General features: G+C 61.6%; 1 protein-coding gene across 2 annotated transcripts in view; it reads right to left on the reverse strand.

Annotated features, from left to right (window-relative positions):
- Positions 1 to 1,384: 1,384 nt before the first annotated feature.
- CDH22 (cadherin 22) overlaps positions 1,385 to 17,617 on the reverse strand; it is a 112,633-nt gene continuing 96,400 nt past the window's right edge. For both annotated transcript variants that reach the window (XM_077336158.1, XM_077336159.1), the window contains exons 7-12: positions 17,120 to 17,373; positions 13,144 to 13,280; positions 6,764 to 6,885; positions 5,543 to 5,660; positions 3,935 to 4,186; positions 1,385 to 3,376 (exon numbers count right to left, since the gene is read on the reverse strand). In XM_077336158.1, coding sequence (XP_077192273.1) covers positions 2,598 to 3,376; positions 3,935 to 4,186; positions 5,543 to 5,660; positions 6,764 to 6,885; positions 13,144 to 13,280; positions 17,120 to 17,373 — 1,662 coding nt within the window. In that variant the 3' untranslated portion in view covers positions 1,385 to 2,597. The remainder of the gene's footprint in view (positions 3,377 to 3,934; positions 4,187 to 5,542; positions 5,661 to 6,763; positions 6,886 to 13,143; positions 13,281 to 17,119; positions 17,374 to 17,617) is intronic.

Consider the following 17,617-nt stretch of genomic DNA (forward strand, 5'->3'; position numbering starts at 1 on the left):
GGCAGCTGGCCAGCACAGGGGCAAAACCAAAGGCAGACTCCCCTTCTTGGCAGGGCAACATTGCGAGGGGGGCGTGAAGGGGCGGGCACACGCTCCTGGGCTCCCTTTGGGCCAGAGCCGCAGCTGGCTCTAGCCTGCCCTGCTCTCCTACCCCCCTCCCCCCCGCAGATGTTTGAGCTCTCCTGACAAGGTTCATACTCCGCAGGGGGGGACTGGATCTGTGCCTGGGGGGGGGGTCTCTGTGGGGCGCCCCTGTTGCCTCTCCCCATTCCAAACAAGGAGGGCCTGCCCCAGGAAGCCCCCCCCCCCCGTGGCTGTTCCCTCTCACAGCCAAGGCGGCCCTGGTTGCCATGCCAACAGACCAGGCGATCCAGAGCCACGTGGCCCACGGAGTCCTGATGCTGGATGCTGCCCCAGCCTCCAGGGTGTGACTGTAAGGCCGGCCTCCCTTCCACGCTGGCACCGTGGGGGGCAAGCAGAGAATTCTGCTCCTCTCCCCTTCCCCTCTCGGGAGCCCTCCAGGGCCATCCAGGGGAGCTCTCCGGTGTGGGGAGAGATACTGCCACCCCCCCCCCGTTGCTCTCGCCCCCCCCCCCCGGATGCAGCAGTGCTGGGCAGGAGGTGCCCTGCGGTTGTCCTGCCCAGTTGGCGAAAGGAGCAACAGTTCCTGCAGGCTGAGGAAGCCCCCGTGAGCCCCCACCCGCCCACAGGCTTGCTCCCAGGGCCAAGTGGGTGGCCCAGAGATTCCTTGCTGGGGGTGGCACAGTGGGGGGGATGTCCTGCAGGTCCAGCCTTCACTGCAACTCAACGCTTCAAGACGGCCAAGCAGGTGAAAGGGAGGGTTGCCAACTCCGCCTTGGGGCATTCCTGGAGATGTGGAGGTGGTGCCTGCATAGGGTGGACTTTGGGGAGGGGGAGGGGAGTTCAGTGGGGCAAACAGAGTCCATAGTTGCCACTTCCACCAGGAAAACAGCCTTGCAGTCTGGAAACCACTCTGGAATTGGGGGGGGGGGTCTCCTGGAGGCTGGCAACCCCACCTGAAGGCCCAGATAGCATGTGCCCAAGGAAGGGGAGGTCCAGAAGCCCCTTCGTATTGAAGCCCACAGAGTCCGGGGCAGGTCACCCTCTGGTTGGTGGGGCCAGGCAGCTGACCAGGAATTCAGTCATGGAATAAATGCCTAAGGTCCCCCTCCCCGTGTGGCCCCTGAGTCTAGTTCAGCAGGGGGATGGGCTTCCTGAGGAGGAGGGGGTGGGCCGGGGTGGCAGAGCTGCTAGGGCAGACGGGGCTCCCTTGACCGCTATGTGGGGCCTTCCTGCCAGGTCTACTCAACATCCCTCCCCCCCCCCCCCCGGACCCAAAGGAAAGCAGCAGAGCAGACCCCCGGGAGATTAGAAGGAAATCGTTTATTCCCGGGTCCAACAAGACCTTGTGGAAAGAGCCAGGATGTTCCCTGCCCACCACCAGCTGGCTTACAAAACAAAGCAACGCTGACACCATCCAAAACGCCTGCCCCTCCCTGCAGGGCATCCCCGGGAGGAAGCACAGGGCCTCCCTCTCAGGGGGGCTGCCCACAAGTCCCAGGGGGCAAAGGCCACAGTGCAGAGAAGGTGCCTGCCAGGAGCAGGGGGATGGGTGGGGGAGGCAGGGCTCACCAGGATGGCTGCTCTGTGTGGGGCAGGGTGTGGACACGGTGTGTGTGTGTGGGGGGGTGGGGGCAGGTACATACCCTGTTTGTCCCGTTGACGCGAGCTTGGCTGTCCCAGCGGGGCCCAGAGGGAGGGCCTATCCCCCCCCCCCCGCTCGGGGGCTAGGAATGCAGAAAAAGGTTCCTGAGGAAGAGAGCTCACACCCTCTGCTCCTGCCCTGGGCCCCCACCCTGGAAGAAGAGCAGCCCCCAGCCCTGTCACTTCTCTGGAACAAGGGAGGGGGAGTCACAGTGAAGGCCGCCCAGCCCAGGCCGGAGGACGCTGCCCCCCCCCCCCTCCGCTCAACCGCCCCTCCTGTCCCCAGCAGCCAAGGGGAGACTGGGGAAGTCCTGAGACGGGGCAGAGCAGTGGCCCCCCGGACGGACGGGGAAGGGCTATGGCAGCGGCTGCTGGAGGGGAGGGGGGCTTTGCAGGAGGGTCTGATCCATCCAGGCAGGGCCAGGGGTCCCTCCTGCTGAGGATGCAGAGGAAGGCTGGGCATGCACCACATGGCATGTGGGGAGGGGGGTCCAAAAAGCAGACTCCTCCCCCTGCCAAGTGTGCCTTGCTGTGGGCCCGGTTCAGGGGGCAAGGAGCAAGAAGAAGGGGCAGAGGGCCCAGAATGACTCCTAGCCCCTCCAGGTGAGAAGACCCTGAGCAACCGGGGTGGAAGGTGCAGTCCAAAGTGTGTTGGTGGGGAGGGGAGACACACTGAATGCTCAGCCGCACTTCAAGATGAGCGCACAGGAGCAGAAAAGGAAAACGACATCCCCCCCCATGATTTTGGGAGGGAGATGGAGGCAGAGGCCTGGCTCAATGAATCAAGGCCTGTCACAAGTGATGGAATCCATGTTGGCAACAAAAGCCTCCCTCCCCCCTGCGAGGCAGGCTCCCTTCCCTGGCAGATCCACTTAAAAGATGATTTGATTTTCCAGTGCGCCAGTCTCTCTCTCTCTCTCTCTCCAGGGCGCCTGGTGTGGCTCAAGGGTGGAGATGGCCATGGAGGGGATTTCTCCCCTGGGGGTTCCACCCGCTCTGCCTCCTGGGCTTGCCCCGCCCCTCCTGCCGGCCCCCGGGATCCCTCTGGTTAGGCCCGTCAGCAGGCCAGAGAGGTGCCCCCTCCTCTGCAGCCACAGTCCTTTGGGCACGGCATGGGGGGAGGGCTGCCCGGGGATTAGGACTCTGCCACCGCTGCCGCCTCCTCCTCGCCCCGGCGCCCGGCGTACAGCATGGCCAGCTGCCGGAAGCGGGGGCCCCAGCTGCTGAGATAGGAGAAGTCCTGCTCCCCCTGTGGAGCGGGAGGTGATGGAGCTGAAGGAGGTGAGGGGGGAGTCAGCCCCCTCGAAAGCATAGGTCTGGAAGGCGTCGTAGGGGGGCACGGCCGGGTCCTCGTCCGCCAGCCCCACCTTCCGGCTGATGTACTCCCGGAAGAGGGAGAAGTCCACGTCCGGGGCCTGGCCCCACTGCGGCAGCGGGCGCAGCTCCGAGGGGGGTCCGGGGGGGCCCTCCCCGCCGGCCTCGCTGAAGTCGTACAGGTTCCGCAGGGCCGACATGTCGTAGGCCTGCGTGTCCTGCTCCCCGCCCCCCTCGTCATTGTACTTGATGACGTTGTCACGCATGTCCTCGTCCTCCTCGGAGGCCAGCGGGCCCTTCTGGTGGCGCTTCAGCGCCAGGATCAGGAGCACCAGCACTGCAGGGCGGAGGAGAGGGGGTCGTGAGAGGCAGGCCACCCCACCCCACCCCCCCACCCCCAGCTGGCAACTTTGCTCACAGCCTGGCCAAGTCCAGTCGTGGGCGATGGGGGGGGGGAGGTCAAACGCTGATTACCACCTGGGCCCACCCGCCTCTTCCACAGGAACAGTGGGGCCGGAGGCCAGGGCTGAGCTTCCCCAGAGGGAGAGCGAGGGACCGACCGCCTCCCCAGACGGGCCAGGGCCGAGGGCCAAGAGGGCGTGGCTGGGAGCCTTTTGCCTCTGGGGGCTTGGCCAGCTGCAGGCAGCCTTCATGGCTCCCTCTGCACAGCATGGCCCCTTCCAGCTGGGCAGGGCTCAGCCACTCCCCTCTGCCCGAGATGTCCCAGTAGCTGCTGCTCCGGGGCCAGTTTGGCGAGGGAAGGGGAGAAGAGGGCGGGCGGCTCAGGCATGCCAGGGCAGACGCCCCCCACGCACGTGGCAGACAGCAGCCCCGGTCCAGGGGGAGGCGGCAGGAGAAGGCGGAGGCATCCGGGAGGGTCCCCAGGGCCACTCACCCACCAGGATGAGGACGCAGACCAGCAGGGCGATGAGGGCACCGGGACTGAGGGAGGCAGACGGGTCGTAGGCGGTGGCGTTACAGGACTGGACGGCCCCAGAGCCATCGCAGCCGCAGACGTGGATGGTGAGGGTCCCCGTGCTGCTCAGGGCGGGGGGGCCGCTGTCCACCACCAAGATGGGGAGCAAGAAGAGGTCCTGCTCCTGCCGGTTGAAGCCCGGGCGCTGGGTCCGCACTGCAGCGGTGTTGTCTGGGGAGAGGAGAAAGGAGATGGGGAACTGGGATGAAGGAGCCACACGGGCCCTGCCCCTCTCAGCTCTGCCACTGGGGCCCTTGAGAACAGGGGTGTCCCTCCCGTCAGCTTTTACCACGGCCGGCAAAGCCGCTGCCCGCAAAAAGAGCCCCCTTTCCAAGCCATTGAAATGAACCCCCGGGGGAGGGGGGTCACCGAGCCCCATAAACGACACGAGCCGATCCGCAGGCCGCATCCCAGAGAGGCAAGAGCAGGCAAGGAATGCCTGTGCAGAGCCCCCCCCCCTCTCCCTGGCACCAGGCACCGTCTGGGCGGCATCAAGGGCCCACCCTCAACAGGACGGGGGAGTTGCAATCCCAGGGCCAGCGACCACCCGCCTGCCCCCGGCCTGCTCGCTCTGCCAGGCTGGCTGGCTGGGTCGGCCCACTACCTGCATCCCCAGCTGGAGCTCCCTCCTGCCAGTCCCTGCCAACCTTGGGAGAGGTCCCTGGCCAGCCGGACAAAGGGCAAGTAGCGGCTGCAGCCCGGAGAGACACAAATTAGCGCCCATCCGCTGCTCCCTGCCAGTCCCTGCAGCCAAAGAAGCAGTTCCTCAGTGACCCGGTGTGGGCGGGACTTTAGGCCGCAGGGAGGGAGAAAGGGAGGTGCACACTCTGTGGCTGGACAGACCCTTCTCCTGGATGCTTGAGGCTGACCCTGCACTGAGCAGGGGGTGGGACTGCATGGCCTCCATGGCCCCCTTCTGCTCTAGGATTCGATGGGTCTGGCCCACATGCCTCCTGCCATCCAAATGAGGCCAGGAGGGCCAAGAAGCAGGGCCGGGCACCAGGCCATGCCATGCCGAGTTTCATGGTTGCCCAGAGCCGTTCTGGCTGTCGAGCGGGACGCAAGAGAAGGAGATTTAAGCACGAGCGTTGGGTCTCCATCTGGGCTGGCAGCGTTATGCAGCTCATCTTGGCTCCAACAGCAATATTTATAAATCACATCTCAAAACTGGCTACAAATTTGTACAAAGAAACAGATGGGCCGTTGGCGGGCGTTTGTCACCACTGAGATGTGAATCTACGGTGCTCAGGGGAGGTGGGGGGGGAGGTCACAGGAAGGGGGCTGGAGGGAGATGATGGGGAGAACAAGGCTGCGGGCCTGGCAGGGGGCTGGAGGGGGCGCAGACGGGGGCCCCTGAAGCACCCCCCAGATGCAGGGGGGAGGGGGAGGCAGGGGCCGTGCAGTCGTGGCCAAACACGGGGAGGGGGGCAGAAGGGAGCAGCAGAGGGTGGGGGAGGGGAGGAAGGCTCAAGGGATGCCCTCTGTGGGGAGGGGGGCAGGGCAGGGCAGGGCAGAGCAGGGACTCACCCGTGAAGTCCAGCAGAGAGAAGTGGCGGCTGCCCGAGGACTCGGGGGCCAGCGTGAAATAGAACTGGTGGCCACTCTGGGGCTCGTCTGGATCCACCACGCTGATGGTGTGGATGAGCTGCAGGAGGAACCAGAGCGACCCTCAGAGCCTGTCCCCTCCCCACCGCTGGGCAGCCGAGGAGGATCACCCTCCCACCCTCCGTTCCCCGGGAAGCCATCACAGCCCCCCCCCCCGGCGCCACCTCTTCAAGGGCTTCACAGGAGCGTGGCATGAAGGATACAGAATGCCACAACCCCCCCCCCCCAGCCCTAGAGGCCCAGGAGCCACTGAAGGGCCACCCCCAAGCGGCCGAGTTTGCTCTCCCCCCTTCTCCCCCCCTCCCCCTTGGCTTCCTCGCCAGCGTAGTGCCATGGGGAGCCCCCCTGCTGTCCTGCCTGTGGGTTTCTCACACCCAGCTGGATGAGTGCCTGTGGGGAAGGTTGCAGGGCCTGTGACTCCTGGGCCTGCCCTGTCCACACACGCCCTGCTCCCCGTCCCCTGGCCCCAGCCGCACGTCCGTCTTCACGGAGGAGGCAGGAGGGGCTCAGTTGCTGGAGCCGCCGCGCAACCGCGCAATCTTTGCCTCCCGTGTTCTTCCCGCAGAACAAAGTCCCCAGGCCTTTGGGGAAGCTCGGAGGGAAGATGTGCAGCCGACACTTTGCCCCGCAAAACTCCAAAACGAAATAGGCCACACGCTTTAAAAGGCCTGGGAGCTTCACTGACTGCGGCTAGAGGCCGTGCTCCTCTCGGGCTCCAGTGCTCTGGTTGGGATGGGAAGAGCTGCCCGCTCCTGGTGCCCCGGGGGGGGGGGGCAAGGGAAGCCTGACTTTTCCCCTGGGGGGTCTCTTGTCCAAGGACCACCCTGGGCTGGCCCTGCAGAGCTTGTGGGAGCTGACCAGGTTAGGCGGCCCAGGCCCTCCCGGCCGAGGCAAGGTACTGTGTGCATTCAGCCTGCAGTGGGCCTCTGGCGGCCCTGCGTGGGGGTCTCAAGGTGAGAGATGCCCAGAGGTGGCCTGCTCTGCCCTGCCTGTGCCCGGTGAGCCTGGGCTGCTCAGCCTCCAAGACTGGCCAGGCCAAGATGTCACGGGCCAGAGACGACCAATTTCCCTGAGAAAACCCTCCTCCCTCCCCTCCCCCCACGCTGGCCTCCAGCCCCCGAGAATCAAAGGGCTCCCCCCCACCTCTCCCGGCTTGGCATCTTCGCACACCGCAGCCTCGTAGGGAGTCGCAAGTTCAGGTGGGTTGTCGTTCACGTCCAGGATGCGGATCCGGAGGGACATTCTGGACTCTTTCCCGAGGTTGTCTGGAACACACCCAAGCACCGCAGGTGGCTAGAAACAGGGGCGGCAGCTGCCCAGAGGCCGCCTGTGCCGCAGCCTGACCCAGAGCCACCTGCCCACCCACCCCCAGCCCTGAAATAAAAGACACCTGCTGCCTCCCCACCTTCCCCGTCCCACAGGCCCAGCCCAAACGGTCCCCTCTCGCTGCTGCCAGGGGAAAGACGCAACAATTCAGGGGCTGGACTGATGGAAGGAACAGGGGCAGCTGGCCCACACCAAGCCCACCCAAGTGGGAGACACCAAAGGGGGGGGGAGCCAAGCCAGGCCTCAAACACAGAGGACCAGTACCATAGGTAAAGGTAAAGGTATCCCCTGTGCAAGCACTGGGTCATGTCTGACCCCTGGGGTGACACCCTCCAGCGTTTTCATGGCAGACTCAATACGGGGTGGTTTGCCAGTGCCTTCCCCAGTCATTACCGTTTACCCCCCAGCAAGCAAGCTGGGTACTCATTTTACCGACCTCGGAAGGATGGAAGGCTGAGTCAACCTTGAGCCGGCTGCTGGGATTGAACTCCCAGCCTCATGGGCAGACAGCTTCAGACAGCATGTTGCTGCTTTACCACCCTGCGCCACAAGAGGCTCCAGTACCATAAAGGGAAACAAAAACCCAATCTAAAAAACCAGGGAGAACCAAAAAGGTTAGGAATGCAAGGAATTATAAAAGAGGAAACATTTGATTGGAGTTCATCTCCTTAAAAACATTAAACTATCGGATGGCACACATAAAACACCTGGGGGAGCACCCTTAGCCAGCTTAGGTCTTGACTATCCGCCCCTGGATAGGCAAGGGTGCTCCTGCGTGCTTTTCCGGCCCCAAATCAGAGGCTATGGAATGGGATTCTGCTAAGTAAGAACACCTTGCAGGACCAGAACTAGCTATACCATACCAAATACGTTTTTTAACCCCACCCCACCCACCTCTAATATTGTACCAAAATATATTCACCTGTCAGTATACCTTTGAGGAAGAGGTAGGACCTCACCCCCTGGCCATACTGGTGTGCTCACCGAGATCTTTCCTGTGCACCATCAGATATTTTTATGTTTTAAATATATGAGCTTCATTACAACGTTTCCGTTCTTAGACTTGCTTTCATCTCAAACACGGAGGACTGGCCTACCAGGCGAGGTGTGCCCACGCCAGAACCCCCTGGACAGCGCAGCAGGGAACGCGGGAGGCCATGTTGATCCCCCCCCCGCCAAAGGTCTGTGATGGGCCAGGAGGGCAGGAAGGGGAGGGGGCCCAGGAAGGCGTGGCCACAGCTCTGCTTCCCAAGCACATGCTGCACCATCCAGCACTTCTGGCGTTTCTCGATGCCTGAGGGAGGTCTCGGTGGGTTCTCAGTGGTCAAAATGTGGAGAAAGGCTGCCGGAGCCTCTTGACCCTGGGGAGCCTGCAGCCTCTGGCCGGCTCTTGTCTGCGCTGCAGCCATCGAGAGAAGCCGGGCGGGTGGCCGGGCTTGCTGTGTGCAGGCTGGCGCTGTGAAGCACCACTGCGACATCCTCAGGCCCCCTGGGAGGCAGGCAGCCCAGGTGGGCAGGAGCGGGCATGATGCTGCCAGAGAGGAAACGTCACCTCCCTCGGCAGGCCCCCCCCCATGCATCCCAGCTCGGCTGACTGACATGCAAATTAGTTTAATTATTTCTTCTTCTAAAATAAATTATATTTTGCAGTGGCTGCAATATGTTGTGTCAGGCAAAATTACATTCAATATTTTTAAGCTAATTGATGTCAGCCTTGAGAAAAAGTGATTGACAGCAGTGCGGAAGTGAGCCTGCCCCTTAAATGCTTCCCTAAATTAAAATTAAACACGCCATTCCCCTGCATTTCCTCCTGGAGTTGGGATGCCATTAATCGGAGGAGGCTGCATGGAGGGGGGAGCAGTGCTGGGGAGACGCTTAGAGCGGGGGGGGGGGGCTCCCGGCTGTGATTGGCACCTGCTGGTCCCATCCAGAAGCCCCCCCCCCGCCCCCTTTCTCTGCCGCTCCCTGCCGAGATAGTTCCGGCAACAGGATCTGCCTCCAGGTCTGAATCTGCTCTGTGTGTGTGTGTGTGTGTGGGGGGGGGGGGTTTAGGCAGGTGCTTTTTTGGAAATGCTCCTCTTCCAAAAAAGAAACACGTGTGTGTGTGTGTGCGTGCAGCATTTGGTGACGCAGGACAGGCAGGCCACCCACACCGGGAAGAGGGACTTGCAGAGAAGCCCCAGGGGGACCGTGACACTCCCTCTGACCTGGCTGCTGCATGCCCTGGGCAGGGGGTGGATATGGAACTGCATGCAGCATTCAGGCATGGGTCCCCCCCCAAGTCCTCAGCACCCTCCACTGCCTAACCAGAAGGGTCCAGACGTGGGGGCACTGGAAGCCAGGAGGTTCTGGGCCCCCTCCCCTTTCTTTTGGAGACCAAGGAGGGTGGGGGTGCGTGGGTGGGTCACTGCCAAACAGCTCAAGGGCAGGGGGGGGTCTTTCTGATGCAGTGCTGCCTTCCTCAGGAAGCCTGGTAGGGCCTGTGGGGCCACTGCGGAGCAGCCATCGGGCATCTGAGGGAGCCTTCCCCTGCCTCTGTACCCCCACAGTGGCCGCTCCTCCATCCCTGCAGGAGAGGGGCATCTTTTCCTGCCGTCCGGCATCCCCGGAAGGAATATGGCCGCCCCAAGTGGCTGCAGAGGCAAGCTGAGCAGCCAGAGGGGTGGGACAGTCCGCGGTTGAGGACCTCGCCTCTGGAGAGTTGCCCAGCTGGGCCTTCAATGGCAGCGGGGGCGGGGGGGGGGATGCCAACCTCCATCGTTTGGCCACTGCCACAAGAGCTTCATGGCCAGCCTGTGTATCACACCAGGATTATTCCCTCTGCCTTCAGCACGGCAGCAGCCCTGAGCGCTTCTGTAGACCACCTCGCGCCCCCCCCCCCAGCAGACACGTACCCCCCTAGCCCTTTAGCAGCTAGGTCTCCTCCCTGCCATGCTGCCTGGCCAGAAAATGCTGAACTGGAGAACTCCCCCCCCCCCCGCCTCCTTCCCTTCTGTTGGGGAAGGGCTGGGCTGCTTCCCCTCCCCCACTAGGGACTCCCCTTAGGCCACAGGTGGGGGCTCCCAAGCATTAGGAAAAGGAATAATCTTGATGGGTGGGCACCTCTACGCTCACTGGCCCCCCTTTAGAATCCTAGAATCCTAGAGTTGGAAGGGGCCATACAGGCCATCCAGCAGCGATACCTGGCGAAGGCCTACCCTGCCAGGAAGGCCTGAAGCAGGCGGGGGGGGGGGCGGGGGGAGGAAGGGCCAGGGAGAAGCAGCTCGGTCTCCCCCACGAAGCTGGGAATCGCAAGCACCTCGCCCCCCACCGGCCCAGTCTTGGCTACGCAGGTGGGGAGAGTCTCCTTCTGCAGGGCAGACCCAGATGGCACAATGCGGGGGGACGGATTCTCCCTCCCCCAGGGCCGTGGCTCTCCCCCCTCCCCCCCTGCCGTGGGGCTCCACTCGGAAGGGCTGCCCTTTGCAGCCGCCACATCGGCCCTCAGTGGCACTCGCCGTTCCTTCTCCGGCATTAATATTTCATGATTACAAAGCGCTCCGGATAATGTCACCGCCAGAAGCGTCGGGACAGTTAAAATGGATGAGTCAGAGTTTCCTGACAGGGAGACATCGGCACACCACGGCCGGCCCACCACCGGCACTAATGCGGCCTGACAGGCCAGCCTCACGGCGACCGGCCAGCCAGCCAGCCAGCCTGACTGATCTGCCAATTGGAGTGGCTGGGGAGGAGAGCGGCCTGCTGCTGCCTGCCACCTCCGGTTTGCCAGCAGGGCCCGGCGGCCTCCCACCCAGAGGAGGGCCCGGTCAGCACGCCCAACCCCAGCCCCATCCCCCACCCCGCAAGCCTTCCAGGAGGCATCACTGCGGCCCCCTCCTCCCGTGCAGCAGAACAATGCCTTTGCCCCGAGGATCGGGGGGAGGGGGGCTGCGCGGGCAAGAGAAACGCCCCTGCCTCTGATCGGAAGGGCAGCCTCGGCCCCTCCTGCCCCCTCCCTGACACAGTGTGAGCAGCCTCAATGTGTGGGGGAGGCTCCTGCCCCCTCCCAGGGGCCTGATCCCTCCAGCCTGGCCAGAGCACACCCCTCCTCTCCCCTCCTTGCCGCGTGGCTCTCCCTCCTCTGTGTGCCAGCTTCCCTTCCTTCTGCTACCTCCGCCCCTCCTCCTGTCCCCCCTTCCTTTTGGCAGAGCCAGCCAGCCCCACAAGGCGAGACGTGGGAGGAGGAAATGTCTCGGGCCCCTTCCCGAAATCCGAAATCCGCTGCCTGCCTCAGAGGCCCAGCGGAGGGAGGCCGACTTCAAAGGGGGAGCCGGGGGACCCAGAAGCCTTTGTTTCCTTCGTCTGTCTTTGTTTGAAGCACAAGCACAGCCGGCCGGCCGCTCTCAGCCTTCCTCTTTGGGGAGAGTCTGGAAGACAGGGAGGGGGAGCAGAGGAGCAGGCAGGCAGGCAGGTGGGGGGGGCAGGAGCAGGCAGGCATGGTGGTGCTTGCACCCAGGCGGCACCCAGGGCAGGCCCAGTCAGCCAAGCCCCTACTGACCGCATTGCAAGGGTTGAGGGCATCATGGGAGGCCACCCCCAGTCCCCCTCGGCAGCTGGGGGCAAGGGGAAGGGGGGCTGGGCAGTCTTCCCACTACCCACGTGCAGAATGGACAAAGCCCCTCCACTGAGCTCCTTAAAAGCAGGACCACCCCATTTCTGCAGGGAAGTTTCCAGGGTGGCTCTTGCGAGCCAGAGACAGCAGCACGGCCCGCACAGCGCAGCTCCCAGGAGCAGCCTGAAGGGTGGGGGGAGGGGGCTTTCCCAGCTGTGAGCATGCCTCTGCCACAGACCTTGGCGGGCGGTCTGTGTGTGTGGGGGGGGAGGGGAGACACTTGTGGGAGCCTCCCTGTTGCCCCTCTGTGGTCCCCTATCCACAGCAGCAATGGGGTTTCCTTGCCCCATTCCTCAGCCAGCTGCCCCTCCTGCCAGGCCACTGGGGGGGGGGGCTTTTGGGGTTTCACCAAGACCAGCAACAGCTCAATTGCCACAGAGAGGCCGGGCCTCGGAATTCCCAGCTTCCATTTTTAAGACCTCTTTCCTTTATCTATATTGCCCCTCCCCATTTCTCCTCCTGTGAGGGGGGCTCGGCCGAGAGTGGGGCAGCTAGCCCAGAGTCACCCCCCCCCTCAGCCATCCTACGTGTGTCAGAAAGTAAACAGGGAGAAGGGGAGAGGGCAAGTGGAAGCTCAGGCACAAGAAGAGGAAGAGGCTGCCTGAAAACACAAGAGCCGGGCTGGGAAGAACAAGAAGAAGAGTTGGTTTTTATATGCCACTTTTCTCTACCCAAAGGATTATCAAAGTGGCTTCCAGTCGCCTTCCCTTTCCTCTCCCCACAACAGACACCCTGTGAGGGAGGGGAGGCTGGGGGAGCCCTGATATTACTGAAGAAGAAGAGTTGGTTCTTATATGCCACTTTTCTCTACCCGAAGGAGGCTCAAAGCAGCTTCCAATCCCCTTCCCTTTCCTCTCCCCACAACAGACACCCTGTGAGGTGGGTGAGGCTGAGAGAACGCTGATATTACTGCTCGGTCAGAACAGTTTTCTCAGTGCCGTGGTGACCCCAAGGTCACCCAGCTGGCTTCATGTGGGGGGGTGCAGAATTGAACCCGGCATGCCAGATTAGAAGTCCGCCCTCCTAGCCCCTGCACCAAACTGGCTCTCAGAGAACGGAAAGAGAACGGATGGGCCATGCCGCTGTGTGGAGGCTTGGAGCACCCTGTGAGAGTGGGAGCCCCACCTGGAGCCAAAAGCAGGGATGGGGGTCACTCTGGTCAGTGTGCCAATGAGCACCCCGTCAGCCAGCCAGCCAGCTCTGGTCGTTCAAACTTCCTGCCCAGCAGAGGGCATGACTAAGGCCTTGACAGCCCCTGCCATCACCCTGAGCAAGGGCTCCCCACCCCCACCCCCACCCCAGGCCGAGGGGCTTTCCAGGGGGAGACCCACAGAGCGAGCAGCAGAGCAGCTCTGGGCTCTGGCCAGGGAGGCGTGGCGTGCTGTGGCATGGCGATGTGGGTCCCAGGAAGCCTGTCTGGGGGCAGCCCCAGTGGCCGGATGCATGCCCCATCCCTGACTCATGCTGGGACTGCGGTGAGGTCCTGTGTGGGTCTCCCGTGCCCTGCGCTGTCCAGCCTCCTCTGCCCACCCCACCCGCACCTCACCTGCCTCCGTGGCCAAGACGGTGATGTTGTGCCAGCCTGCCGTCTCTCGGTCCAGCAGCTTGCCGGTCACGATGGTGCCCCACTCAGGGTCGATGTCAAAGATATGCTCCAGGTCTGAGCTCCGGTCAATGGCGTACCTGTGGCCCGGGACAGTAAGAGAGCCGGTGAGGGCAAGAAGTGGGGGGCGCGGGAAGGGGCGTCCTAGCACCTAGCAACCCAGGACACGAGAGGTTCCCAGGGGCTGAGTTTAGACTGTGCTCACCACTAACCCCCCCCCCACAACGTAGCCCAACCTCAAATGTAAAGAATTTCCGTCTTCAAACTGATGCAAATCAAACATGGCTTGCATAATGAATGTTGCTTCCAAAGCAGGCCTTTAATATTCTTTTGGTGAACTCTGGGCCCAGAGATGAAGGGGAGAATTGGTGCTGAGGGGGGGGGGGGGCAGAAAATCAACCAGCCACTGTGGGGTCACCAGTCCCCCCCCTAAGTCCTGGCCTGCTCAGTGTGTTCCCCCCCCCCTCTAATCTCCAGAGGCAGCGCTTAGGATGCTTAGGGCTAATCGTGCGTTGAGCAGGGGGTTGGACTAGATGGCCTGTGTGGCCCCTTCCAACTCTATGATTCTGTGATTCAGATTAGAAGCCATGGCTCTTCACCATAACACCAGAAATGAAATCTGCAAGTGATTTTGCCATGCTGAGCATAATTCCCCTCTCAAGAGTAGACTGAGGAGAAGTAGGAATCGAGCAGTTCAGCCCTCTCTTCGTCACCTGTGACAATGTCCCTTTCTGGTCCCTGCAATGGTCCTGCCATGTCCCTATTCTTTTTCTCACTCCGAATATACCTAAAGAACCCTTTCTTGCTGTTTTTAGCATTTCTTGCTAGACTAAACTCATACTGAGCTTTAGCTTTTCTAATACTCTCCCTACAAGCCTCAGTTCTTTGTTTATATTCCTCCTTGGTTATAAGGCCCTCCTTCCATTTCCTAAATGAGTCTTATTTGCTTATTTGCTTATTTGCTTATTTGCTTATTTGCTTATTTGCTTATTTGCTTATTTGCTTATTCATTCATTCATTCATTCATTCATTCATTCATTCATTCATTCATTCATTCATTCATTCATTCATTCATTCATTCATATGTCGGCCTCCCTGGGGGCTCAGGGCGGTTTACATAATAACATAAGAACAATACATGGAACAATACATCATTCAATTCTTTTGAAAGCTGTTTATGGAGCCACCAAGAACAGCAGACCCCCCCCCCCCGGTTGCCCCTCCCACTTTCTGGGAAATGAAGCTGTCAGCAAGACAAGTCAAGAATTTATCGGACTTTTCATTTTTAGCCGAGTCGGTCTTCCAACAGATCTCTGGGTAAATGAATTCTCCCAAGACCACTTTGTTTCCAGGGTCCCCCTGAGGTCCTTCCCATCCCCCACTGCCTGGTCTCCTGGACTGGAGATGCCACCCAGAGGCTCCAGCCCTCCCCCTCAAGAAACGTGTGTCCCCTCTAGTCAGCCCTCAGACCAGGAGCCCATCGAGATCTGCATTGTCTACTCAGACCCCAGGATCCCTGGGGGAGGGGGGGGGCTTCCACATCCTCTACTGCCCTATCTGAAGTGTGGTGTTGGGTGAGAGATTCCTGGACCATGAAAATGACAGAGAAGCAGGCTCTAGATCAGATCTAGACCACGCCTGAACCCTCCCTAGAAGCTGAGATGACAAAAGGGAGGCTACTGCACTTCTGGACCCTAATGAGGACACAAAAGGCCCTGGAGAAGATGACAATGGAAGGAAAATCAGAAGGCGGCAGCAAAAGAGGGAGACCCAACAGGAGAGCACTGAGGCAAGCAAGGGAGCCATGAGGAGGAGGAGGAGAAGAAGAAGAGTTGGTTCTTATATGCCGCTTTTCCCTACCCGAAGGAGGCTCAAAGCGGCTTCCATTCGCCTTCCCTTTCCTCTCCCCACAACAGACCCCCTGTGAGGGAGGGGAGGCTGAGAGAGCCCTGAGATTACTGAAGAAGAAAAAGAATTGGTTCTTATATGCCACTTTTCTCTACCCGAAGGAGGCTCCTGTCTGCTCGGTCAGAGCAGTTTTATCAGTGCCGTGGGGAGCCCAAGGTCACCCAGCTGGCTGCATGTGGGGAGTGCAGGATCGAACCTGGCATTCCAGATTAGAAGTCTGCCCTCCTAACCACTACACCAAACTGGCCCTCCCTTTGCAAGTCCCCGGATCAAGTCTGGCAACGAGAAGATGTTTTGGAGGCCTTTAATTCCTTGGCTTGCCAGAAGGCAGAAGTGCCCTGACAGCATTTCTCACGCACATGCTCCCATGCGCACACACTGCCTGCTCCTTTCCCCTCTGTGATGGGGGGGGGACTGACCCTTCTGGGGCCTCCTGCCTGTCCAGCGGAGTCTCAGCCACTGAGTCTCAGCCCCTCTTAAGGTCTGGGAACTGCTGCAAGTCAGAGGAGATCCAGCCGAGGCCCGTTCCCGGCCACCACATGTCCTCAGGTCATTGCTGAGCAAACATGTGCTTGAGAGCAGTGGCGGCAGGAGGACTCTGGCGCTGCCTGGCTTCAGGCTGGGCCACGGAGAGGAGGGGGAGCAGGTGGCGTTCGCTGAGGGATCTAGGCCAGGGCCGCCCCCCTTGGCTGCTCTGGCTGGACTTGTCCGTGGCCCGGGCTGTCTTGCAGAGGCATCTAGAGGCAAACACGGGGATTGAGGGATGTGCTCCGGATCCGTCCGGATTGCTCCTTCAGTGCAGGGCTCAGATGCCGGCAGGGGGAGAACAGGAGTCCTCCATGTGGGGGGAGGGCTTGTCGCGGGCGGGGGGGGGGGGGGAGAGGTTGTTACACAAGACTCATGCAGTTTGCTGTGGATGTTAAACCCTTGGGGGAAATTACTTGTGGCCTGGCAGTAGGAGGACGTCAGCATGCTGAGGACACCCAGCTCTCTGCTTCTCTGTCCCAATTACCCGGTGATGCTAGAGAGGTACTGAATGGAACCATGACTGCTGTGGTTAAATGGCTGAGGATTCAGTGAATCCAGTGGATCTAAGCTGAAAGGGAATCCAGACCAAGGGAGGTCAGGTAAAGTTCCTGGGCGGTGGTCTTCCCACTCGGGGGGGAGGGCGGGAAGCTGAACCGCACTGACTCCGATAAGAGCCCGAGAGCTTATTTTGTACCCAGCAGAGAAACGAGTTAATGCAGTGGCAAAAATGTCCTTCTCTCAGCTCCATTTCGCCTAGAAGACCCCCCCTCCCCCCGCACGGACTTGACTGATCTGGCCACATAGATCCATGCAATGGTGAACCCCCCCAGGCTGGACTACTGTAATGCACCTCCATTGGGTCTGCCCTTAAAGACAACTCTGAAACTCCAGAGCCTGGCATCCCTTTCTGCAGACACTCTGCCGCTTGCCCCGCAGTTGGCAGCATGAATGGCAGGTTGGGTTGATCCCCCAGAAGGTCCCCCCCTGCCCCGGCTGGCCATGTATCTGAGGACCACCGCTCTGGCTGTGCTCTACCACATCGCCTTGGATCCTGTGAGCCAAACCTCCTGAAAGGCCGGCTGGCCAATGGGTCAGGCTGGACGCAGTCTGTGACTGTGGATTCCCTGTGGTGGGGGGGGGGATGGACTGCCTGCGGAGGCGTCCAGGGAGGTCTCCCCACTCCTCCCTGGGGGCAGAACGTGGCAAAAAGAAATGTTCTGGAGCGCCCCCAGCCTCTCACTGGACAGGCCTCAAATTAGGCCCCGATGGGAGGAAAGAGGGTCGTCCTGGGTGCTCTGGAAAGGCCAAGGCAAGTGGGAAGGGGGCTGCGTGGAAGGCCTCAGAGGGCTGGGCTGGCTGCTCCGGATGTCCTCTCCCCAAGATGCAGGGACTCAACACGTGCCCGAATTCACCCTTCTCGGGACCCCACCGCTCCCTCCCTGCTCCGTCTCCACCGTTCAGGGCCCAGGGACATCAGTGTTACCGGATGGGGCTGTCTGGTGCGTCGGGGTCCAGGGCAGAGACCACGCCCACCACGGAGCCCACCGGGGCATCCTCGGGCACCTCCATCGGGCCCTGGGGGGGCTGGAACTCGGGCGGCTCATCCACATTCAGCACTGTCACCCGCACGATGGCCTGGTCCCGAAAGGTGCCCAGATCTGTGAAGCGGGGGTCTGCAAACTTGTTCAGTGCCTCCACCACCACCGTGTGCACAGGCTGGGCCTCGAAGTCCAGGGGCTGGAAGGGCCAAAGGAGACGGGCGTGAGGCGCTCTCCGAGGGCAGGGCCAGGGGCCTCCACAGGGTCCCACCGCATGGCCCAGTCCCCCCCCCCTCATGCCCCCAAGGAGGAACGGAGTGGTCCAGCCGTCATTCCAGAGGGCCCTGGGCTCCGGGGCCCCTTGTTTCCGGCCAGGAGGGAACGGAGCACCTGGATGCTCTAGGCCTCAGCCTCTGTGAGGGCCTGGGAAGGGGGAGCAGAGA

This window comes from Paroedura picta, chromosome 4, assembly GCF_049243985.1.
Source record: "Paroedura picta isolate Pp20150507F chromosome 4, Ppicta_v3.0, whole genome shotgun sequence".
Classification (NCBI taxonomy): Eukaryota; Metazoa; Chordata; class Lepidosauria; order Squamata; family Gekkonidae; genus Paroedura; species Paroedura picta.